The sequence below is a fragment of the Camponotus floridanus genome, unplaced genomic scaffold (assembly GCF_003227725.1).
Source record: "Camponotus floridanus strain SB8 unplaced genomic scaffold, Cflo_v7.5 scaffold4, whole genome shotgun sequence".
Taxonomy (NCBI): domain Eukaryota; kingdom Metazoa; phylum Arthropoda; class Insecta; order Hymenoptera; family Formicidae; genus Camponotus; species Camponotus floridanus.
This window is the reverse complement of record NW_020229547.1, coordinates 2,905,850-2,916,983: the sequence shown is the minus strand read 5'-3', so window position 1 is coordinate 2,916,983 and position 11,134 is coordinate 2,905,850. Positions and strand designations below refer to the sequence as shown.

The following is an 11,134-nucleotide window of genomic DNA, read 5'->3' as shown; positions in this document are numbered from 1 at the left end:
CATATATATATATATATAATGATAGAATAACATACGCTGGATGATCTGATATCATTGTACTGAATCCAATGCATTAATTTTTGTAATTGTAATCATTTTTATTGCGTTCTGTTTGCAAGATTAACATTTAATCAAATTACCATATTTGTTTTATAACATCAATAGGGAGATGTGTTATGCAATTTAGAACATTAATGCATTTTGCATATATATATATATATATATATATATATATATATATACATGTATGATTTCAATTTGATTTACGTTTAATATGTTATTCTTGATATTTTAGCAAGTATGTACAGATGCAGATGGGTGCATATTTAGTTGGAGATATAAAATTGCAAGTATCAACTGCAACATGTTTAATATAATGAACGGTCCATTGACCAATTACACTCTTCAAATCAATATTTCTTTAATTGTTGGTCAGTATAAACTTTTTTCGAATATCGAATGATGTTGTCTGTACAAAATAAAATCACATTTGTTTACATATACATTCAAAGGATAAGATGTATATATATATAAATATATATATATATATATATATATATACGTTTGTATGTGTATGTGTATGAGTATGATGTGTATGTGTGTGTGTGTGTGTGTATATATATATATATATATATATATATATATATATATAATATATACATATCGGATAAGGAACTATATATATGCACATATGTATATACACACATACAAACACACATGTATGTATAAAACATGTATAGATATGTATAAAAACTTTAGAGTTTATCTTTAATAAAGATGTAAAAACGGTAATGTTCCTGAGCAGTGCGATAAAGTCAAGTATAATAGAAATCAACATAGCACAAAAGGCTGGAAGGTGTTATTGACCTATTAAACGCGATCATACACATCTAATTGTGTTATGTCAGTTTTCCAGTATATAATATCACAAATGCAATAAAAACGCGACTTTTCGATAGCACATTATAAAGAGCATTGTAAAAATCTGCGTTTGTGATCCCGCGAATATCTGGGTGAGACTTATGTGATTACACCTACCGATGGAACGCACCAGCGTTGCTATAGGAAATTAATCGTTATTAGTCGCGTAATTTCTATTTTGTGAATGAAACAATCACACGTCTGTCACGTATAGCTAAACGTATAGATAAACGATCAACAATCAATAATGGATGCGACTTCTGTCTCAATCACGCTTTTGTTTTATTGATTCTTGGAGCTCGGTCAAAATGGTGGTAAATGATTATATGGTAAAGATATTTGCGCGCGACGAGCACAAATCATTTTCTAAGCACACACGCGTCTATATTACATATATTTAAATGAATATGCTTCTACAAATGTGTGTATGTGACCTATTCGATAAGAAAAGCTTTGATTAAGAATAAGATAAAATTAGATATTTAATTATATAACATAATATATAATGTAGTCGTACCATATGAATTATACATTTCGTAATTCTAATGCACGATACTGTGGTTGTATATTTATTAAAGCATTTCCTCGTCCAGTGAAATAAATAGAGAGGAAGAGAAAGAGGAAGTCACAATTTCAAGAGGGAAGGAAAACTAAATGAAACAGGAAAGAGGAAAATGGAATAAGTGTCGAAATATATAATTCAAATTAACAAGTTGGCATTTACATTCAGAGATTCAATTTTTTTTTATAATATGTATATGGTGGCCTTCATTAAAAAAAAAAATATATATATATATATATATTTTTTTTTCACTCCAATTGTTCTTAAAATACATAAACGCTGTAAATGTCGGTGCAACTGTTGCTTATCCCGATTTATTCAGCTTGTTAATCTGTATCGAATATTTCGTCATTTATTCTTTCTACATCACTTTGTCCGGTCAATTAATTTTTTAACACCAATTGCGAAGGAAAGAAAGAGAGGGATGAGAAACGTGGTCTTCCCGATGTCTGATTATACTTCTGACTATATTACTGTATTTTATGAGAAAATTGCTAATTTTAAAAGTTTACGTGTATATCAAAAATAAATGTACAGGCAATTTTACTACTCGAGATAATTTAATGTTGATATATATTTTGCACACAAATAATTATTATTATAATATTATAATAAAACTTATAATATTAAGATGTTCTTGTTGTCGAAAACTGTTACCCGTTTCATATGTATGTATGTATATATATATATGTGTGTGTGTATACATATCTTAGCTTATGCGCCCTCTTCGTTATCCCCTTTTTGTGTTTGTGCAATAACATTTTTCTCAAATCAATCGGTTTTTTACAGAAATAATATCGAGGAGAAACGAAATACATGAAAGAAATAACGATGAAGAATAGTCTTGCAACTTTATTTTATTATATTAAAAGTGATAAAATATTAGAGACAATATTTTATTATACAATATATCGCTCGATATTTAATCGCGTAATCTTAATTTACGTTTCCTGTATATTACATAACAAATGAAATATTGCATATAAGAATATAACGAAATGAAAGTACTTATTTCTTATTCTTAGTCTATAGGCTTCTTGAGACATTTTCATATTTCATATTGAGATATTTTTATATTCTGTGTTTCGGTCAGATTGGGAAAAAAACGTGTAGTGTCTCATTCTTTTCAGAGCGTGTGTATCGAAAATGTCATGATTAATCCGGAATGAAACCGGTATCGCTACTATAGTTTCATGACAATCGAGTTTGCATGTTTCTAACGTAATTTATCAATCAAAATATTACAGTGATTTTTGATATAGCTATAGATATATTTAAAAGAAATTATTTTCACGATTTAAAATATATTATATGCCTCCCGTGAATTATTGACACACTGCTTTTCAATTGACTCGGTCCACATTTTCTTCCCCTTCTTACCGATTTTATGAAAGATTACGCGATGCTTACACATATAGTATATAAGTTTCATGCACGATCTGCTTTATTCGCAATTTTGTGGTCGACAGTTCGACAACTTTACCCGTGCGATTAAACCAAAAGGTCACGGATAAAAACGACTTACGCTCATATTTATATCGATACTCGCATGATAGTTAAGTAATGGATACGGGCGATCGCAAAATTAAAATTTCTCGTAAATGATCCATTATTATACGAGAAGGAAGAATCATTTTCTTTCTTTGATTATTTCGTAACAACTCCTTCAATTAAGTACAAATGTGTAAGGACATTGTTCGCTTTGCAAAAGCCCTATTTCTACATTTATACATACGCATACGTATAATTTTACATATTGAATATAAATTAATAATATTGGAGTAAAATTCAGATAATTGCAATTTTTTTAATGCGCTTACACGCTTCTGAATTGAATGTCCTTTAACTGATTTGCTAACAAATTATAGCGATCGGCATTTTTCGATTGTCATTTCTTTTTTTTTTTTTTTGAGTTTAATCAATAATATCGTAACATAATTATGCTAAATCGTTAGCCTAGATTTCTAGAATTATTCGATCTGTATACAGATCTTATATCCTATATAAATGATAGAGAAGGAGACATCGGATTTCTTAACATTTAGGTCGATTGTTGCTTAGATTAGGTACGATTGTTGCTCGGATGATTATTGATCAATGTGTCTGGGAAAACGTATACCAAATTTCTTTTCTTTCGTTTAATTAATGTTTAATTATTTTCCTGTCCGATGTGTATTTTATTACCAACTAATTAAACATTATTTATCGCTAGTTATTTATATGAAATATTCAGTAAGAGAGAGACGAGTCAATGAATGAACATGAAATTTGAAGTATATCGCGACAGTGCAAGTAAAGATAAGGATTGAAGATTTATGAAAACGATTCGTGTGTGCGTGTGTAACTAAACGAGACTCTTTAGCTATCGCTCGGATTCATCGGGATTCACGACGTCGTCCATACAGTGCAGAACATTGTAGCAATATTGCTGCAATGTATTCTGCGCTGTATGGGCGGTGACGATAAATCGAGCGAGCTTAAAAACTGGAAATTTGTATCGGAGGCTAAAATGCATACATATACTCTGTATATCGCGTACTCCCTTCTTTTCGCCTGTAAGATTGTTAGTCCAAATAGGAATTAACTATATATGTACCTGTCGCGCCTAACGACGGCGCTCCGTTTGCACTCGTAAGTAATTCGAACTTTGATAATAGCGGAGGAACCTGGTGGTCATTCGATTGATCCTCGAACTGGCGAGGAGCCGGGAGCTAATCAGATGGCGTAGAAACGATCGATTTTAGAGAAAGCCTCTAATAAGTGTCTGGACACTCGAAATGAAAATGGTGGCTGAATTTATTTTTAATAATTTTATTCATCAGACTTCATAGAGTGTGAATGAAAATTAAAGATCTTTACTAAATTTATTTGTTAATTCATATAAACTTTCAAGGTTAATTTAATATTATACATTGTTTCTTTGCAATTTTTATAAATTTATATAATTGCAAAATTATTTTATATAATTGATAAAAATCTTTTATCATTTTATTAATATATTCCCAGACATTTGTTTGTTTTATTTAATGATTTATTTATTTATAAAAAAAGAATAAACGAATATAGATGTGAGAATATAGTTTTATAGCAAATTTTAAATTTAAATATCTCTGAATATTTATACTATTAAATATTTTGTTCAGCTTTTTTCTATTAATACTTCTATTAAAAAATTGTAATCTTAAGAAGAGATTTGAAGAAATATATAAAAATTTCTTAAATTACAAAAAAATGTTTATTTGTTAATGTTACTTGTTAAATACTTATTAAATGGCATCAAATGCAACAACTTTTTACTGATTTCGCCATTTCCCGTTTCTTTTGACAAATCACCTGCGCGTCCAGACTCTTATTTGATCAGGATCTCTTTAATCTTACATTAGCATAAAAGGATTACGCAGATTAATTACGTGGAGGAGCCGGACGGTGATGGTTCGTAAAGCCGTCGCGCGGTAATGTTAAGTTGGCGTGACCACACGAGGATGCTCCGCGACGGTGCCACCGGCTTCGTCTCTCAATTGGCATCCTCCGAAAACAGGATGTCATCCACCGTTATGTTCTCGCGGCAGCGATACACATACGCACTCGCGGACAGATCATCGCCGACGCGCACGCACTTGTAGGTGTCCGGACAGTCGCAGCTGGAAATCAAGCGAGGGAATCCATCAAAAACGATTAGACATTTCCAATGCCCGAAAATTTCCAATGCATCGAAAATTCTCCTAAAATTTCTCTACGTGATTCTTACGTGTAACTGATATAAATGAAAGTAACGTCTGAAATTAATGTCCGAAATTAATCTTAATTAATTGGATTTAATTCGACATTTTCGTGAAAATTTTCAAAATTTGTAGTTTGAAGAAAATACGGATGATTGATTTATTAAATCATCAGTCTTCCGACACGATTGTTTTATTTTTTTTCCCAGTAATTTCATTAAATATTTATGGTTATCGCGTTATAAAAAGTGGATAAGACAAATATGATTAAATCTAGTTACATACAAATTATTCTTGTCTTTCTTAAAACATTTACTTATTTTCATATTTTTCATTCAGATAAATAATATTGTACAATTAATCATGTTTGTTTTATATTTCCAAAATTTTTGAACATAAAATATTGATAAATGCACATACCATATTATGATATTAATTATTGTTTAAAAATGCTAATTAAATTTCATAGCTCTTTCTTAATATTTTATTTTAAAATAAAATAAAATTTCATAACTTTAATTTGTGGAATAAAATAAAATTTGGCACGTAACTCCTTGGACCTCTAAATAATAGAACTTTTGATTCCTTCTCATAAAGATAGTTTCATATAAATGAATATCTTTAATATTATCGTAATTACGATTAACAGACAGTTTACTTACGTGTTTCTCATGTAATATTCGATGGAGCGTAAATCTCTCTCATAAACCGCCCATCCACAAGCCGTATTATAACAATATCGTTTCGGCGCATCTTCCTTATCGTTGTTCTCTATGGCTCGTGAGATTCTTACGTTCTTAGGACCAAACTGCTTTATAAGCTGATGATCCAATTTCTGTAAACAAGTACCTCGAAATTTTCTTCTATCTATTAATTTCTCCATTTAACACATATATACATAATTCGCTTTTTTATTTCAATTCCAGTTTAATAACTGTTGTTACACGAAGAACACGAAGCACCAATTCTCGACTAAACATTTAACGCGTGAAAACGAAGTTGAATGAAACGTATCATTTATTTTTTTCCATTATATAATAATCAAAAATATTTCATGTGATTATATAATAAAAATATACTGCTGGAATTTTAATGGGATTAATTAAACGATTGGATAAATCAGCGACTATTATGTATCGATTAAGAAAGTATCTTTTCTTTTTGTTAAAAATTTTTACATCGTCTGCATTTATTTTTATAAATTGCAAACTTTGCAATGTCTACAGAAGATAGGAAGAGTCTCCGGGAGAGAAAGAAGCAGCAGATGAGACAGCGTTACCAAAGAGATCTATTGATCTTTTTCCAATAAAAAATTCAAATAAATGTTTACATAAGTTGTGTAAGAATCTTTACACCAAATCTCAAAAGAGATAAAAAGGTGGTGATATAAAATATTCTTCTTTTGTATTTAATAAAATTACTTACCCGATATATATATATATATATATATATATATATATATATATATGTATTGATAAGTAATTTTATTAGATATGAAAATATTTTATCACCATCTTTTTATTTCTTTTGGAATAAAAAAAGTGGTGATAAAATATTTTTTCTCATATATAATATTTTACTACATCGTTCTGAATCTAAAAATATCTAAAATTAATATATATATATACACCAATTATCAAATTGTTATATATATATATATATATATATATATATATATATATATATATATTTTGTAAGGTTAACAATTCTGTAAAATGATTACTAAATAAATCCGCGTACACGATAAGCCACAATTAATTTTATATACACAATTATTATTATTATTAGAAACTTTAATTTCGTTATTATCAATAAATTTTGAATTAAAAACGTCGAATATTTTCGTCAAATTTTCTGTATTTCTGGCAATATACGAGTCAGTTTCGATTGGAAAGAGAAAAGAGAAGGAGAAGCACTGCAGAGAGATAATACGTCGATAATTACATTTTAATCGGAGTTTTAATGAGAGTAATTGATGCAAACGCTACTCATAAATGAAGAATCGCCGCGATTTGCGAAACTCTTGTTGCGATTCAATAGCCAATCGCAACACACACATACACATATTATTTATAATTTGATGGCTTACTATTCTTTTAGTCACGATTTATATAATTATTAATAATTTATATATACATAAATAATATAATAATATAATAAATAATATAATAAATAAATAAATAATTATAATTTATATATACATAAATAATTATAATTATAATATATAATAAATAATTATAATTATTAATATTTATATAAGTCGCGATTAAAAGGATAGTAAGCCATCGAAGCCAATAAAAGATATTTAATTTTAGTGTGAATATATATAATGATTCATACACACACACACACACACACACACACACACACACATACACAATCAGAATTTAATTTGTATCGAATAGCGAACAATGAATAGTTTTTACATGATAAATGGAAAAAATGCGGCGATTATCTGGTATTCTTGAAAGGACTTGTAAGTCTCGAGTGAGGGCCGATTCATGAATGAAGCTACTCGTGCACGCTAGTAACGTTCGATAAATGACCGGGAGACCTCGTACTCTCGAATGTACGTCATATATGTTTAATAAGCATCAATCGCTAAAATCATAGTTTGAATCGAGTTTAAATTCAATTTTCTCGATGAAAGATGAAGCGAGAAATCTCGAGGAAAAGAGTTAAAAAAAAACTACAATGTATTCATATTAGTCACTTCATGTGCGAGATACGTGTGTCGCGATCTATATTATACATACGTCATCGGAATCTACTACATAAAAAACGGTCCGCGTTTTCTTTCTGCATTTTTTCATAAAATACATTATTCGTAGGGACACGCAAAATGTGACTACAAAACGACTTCCGCTCAAACGGATCACTTTTTTGCCAACAGTCCTCTCTCTCTCTCTCTCTCCCTCTCTCTCTCTCTCTCTCTCTCTCTCTCTCTCTCTCTCATGCATTTTTAATTGGATTTACTTGTGGTTTTTTCTTTCTTTTATTTATACATTTGATCGAATCTTACCTCGGAACGGACCACCGCCGTGTCAATTAAAACTGGGTAGTACACGGTGATCATGAGCATGACAACGATAATTAGGCTCGCGCTGTAGTAGCTTCGACTCGGGTTCAACATTTTCATTCGTGGTTGCCGATGACGGTTTTCAGGCTCCCTTCGTCCTCCTCCGGGAAATCGTTCCTTTCCTCTTTCGCGACTCGACCCGCGCTTGCCCACCCCTCGCGATGCGGCGGAGATCCTCGCGCACAGGCAGGATCCGGTACCGGTGATGCTTCGAGAGCGGAGAACAGTAGAGTGCCTCGCGTCGTGGTCTCGTCTTCCAAGGAGCACTGACCAGATTCGCGCCGAATTCGCAATTTGAATCAGCGATCTCGAGAATATAGAACGATGAGAAAAGATATATATGTCGCTTTCCTCCCCTTTTATTCAAGATGTACCGTCGTCCTCTCCCTCAACGATCGAGTTAGTATCACGCGTGTTATTCTGCACGCGCCACGAGACATAGACTGTCTTCTCGTATAGAATGAGGTGCTTTCGAGTCGCCGGGGCGTTTATATAGGCTGAGCTAGCTGCCAGAGTATCGCTTGCTGACGGAAAGGAAGGGGCGGGTGTGGGGGGGAGGGGGAGAGGAAGAAAGATTTAGGCACGGAAACAGGGAGAGAGGAAGAGAAACGGAGAACGCGAGACCAAGAGAGAAGAAGAGGGGGGGCTTAGCGATATAATATTAATAATAATAATAATAACAACAACAATAACAAGAAATGTATGTGTAATATAAGACGGCTTTAACTGCGCGATCTCTTCCGTCCGTTGATTCTTCGCGTTCGCCAACGAGATCGATAGATCTCGTGGGTGCACGCGTGTGGAGCACGTGTCTCGGTGGTAGGGAAAACAAGGTGTTTTCTCTCGGCGCCATCAGCGCGGTCTCGTCAAAGCTTCCCCGTCGATTTTTTCGATATAAGATCGAAAAAAATTTGTCTCATTCCTCTGCGATTATTAACCCTTATCCTGGTCGCATATAGATCACTTCGACCCTATCGATGTTTCAACGGTAGAAATCCGGAAGGGATCTTAATCAATAGAGAAAATGTTTAAAATTTATTTTCCAACTTTTGTTTTACGATCATTCTCTAGATATCAAGGAATATATATAATTTTGCAGATTTTTTGCAAGTACCTTGAGGTGGGCTGAAACTGCGACAAGACCTTGCGATCATATGTGACCAGGAATAAAGCAAAAAAAGTATGAGATCTATAAGGATTAAAAGAAAATTTTGAAGCCCTTGGGATTATTTAATATCCACTTTATGTAATTTAATACGTGCCACTCAAATAAATAGTAGGTAGAGAAAGAAGGAGAAGAAGATGAAGAGAAAGGTTGATTTGCGACGATAGAAGCATGGAGATCATTCCCAAAATGCGTGCTGTCTGACGTAATATTACTTGGAAAGCAATCAGCTAGCACATGATTAAATTTGTGAACGCAGGTCGGTATCTGAAATAGAAAATACACGAAGAATTTTTCTAAAGATATTGAAATATGGTAAAATTTAAATAGCGGAATATTTCGTTAATTAATATTATGTTTAAATAATATTATGGTAAAATTTAAATAGCGGAATGTTTTCTTTTTTTGTATGGATAGTTTTTGCTTGCCAGTGATAAATTTCAACAATGTATTAACGATATAAAATAGACGAAGCAGAGTTCATCCCCCATCTCTCCTAAAAAAAATATTTCAATGATAAAATTGTGAACAAATCTAGCAGCGCATTTTCTGGCAAAATTGACAGTTTGACGAAAAGTCCGTCATACAAATATCATTTTATTAATTTTTTTTTGATCTCAAATATTATAACGAAATAAATAAAAGTCGAATCGAAATTTTTCCCGATTAAATTTCGCTTAAAATTAACGGGAAGAATAAAATTCTGCGCGCACTCGAGAGCTTATAATTTGTCGAAATAAAATTCTCGTCGATCTCCATTCGGGAAAAGACCATTACCTCCTCGACATTAAAGCAATCGTCGTTATTAAGATATTTTTCAGTAGTAATGAACTTAACCCCCAGTTCTGTAAAGCACAAACAAATTTCCTCATCGTTGACAATTTTCCCCATTCTTTTAATTCATCCAATCGACGGACGTAGTCCGTGCGTATTCGTCATAGGTCACGCTCTCGGACGTGCCGTACGAGCAGCAATGGATCTAGAACATCTAGCCATCCTCGGCGCGATCCTCGATCGCCTTCGTCGAGAATCGGCTCGTGTCGATATAGCTTCTCATACATGTGTCTTTCCCTCGAGAGCACAGACTTCTATACAATACAACTAGACTGCGAGCTCTTGTCTATGAGATGTACCCAACTTTTATGTCTAAAACTGGCGTATGCGTCAAATAAGCTGACATGGAATGTGGCTGTCTGCTAGTATAAAAGTTAAATTATAAAATATTTGCGGATGAATTGAATTAATATAAATTAAATTTGATGTAAAATTACAATAAACATAACAAGCATAACATGTACAAACATAACATAACATAACATAATATGACATAACATATAACATGTTATTACAATAACATTCTTCATAAGCTTATTTATTTTCGGGATACAAATATAAGACTAATATATAAGTAATTCGTAGTCTAGTGTATTATATAGAAGTCTTGTAGGCTCGACGGGGGCCCGTCAACCTCTCGACCAATCGCGGGGCCTCCTGCCACTTACGCCGGGATTCCTTCATATACGCAATCATAATGTGCTATACCATCTCTGCCTCGGCTCGTCGTTGTCATACCTAGATTGACAATGACGTTTGTTTTTTTCTTGAGTTTCTTTCTTTGAGTAAAATATACGAGACTCCTCCCGGACCGGTCAAGCTTCCGTGAAGCGATTATAGATGAGGGATGACGC

General features: G+C 32.3%; 1 protein-coding gene across 1 annotated transcript; it reads right to left on the bottom strand.

The window, feature by feature from the left end:
* Positions 1 to 4,927: 4,927 nt before the first annotated feature.
* On the bottom strand, positions 4,928 to 8,758 carry LOC105251777. The gene is made up of 3 exons (XM_011258792.3): positions 8,225 to 8,758; positions 5,865 to 6,037; positions 4,928 to 5,124 (listed from the first exon to the last, which is right to left on the bottom strand). The coding sequence occupies exons 1-3, from the start codon at positions 8,339 to 8,341 to the stop codon at positions 4,998 to 5,000; spliced, it is 417 nt and encodes a 138-aa protein (XP_011257094.1). The 5' UTR covers positions 8,342 to 8,758; the 3' UTR covers positions 4,928 to 4,997.
* Between the last annotated feature and the right edge of the window lie 2,376 nt (positions 8,759 to 11,134).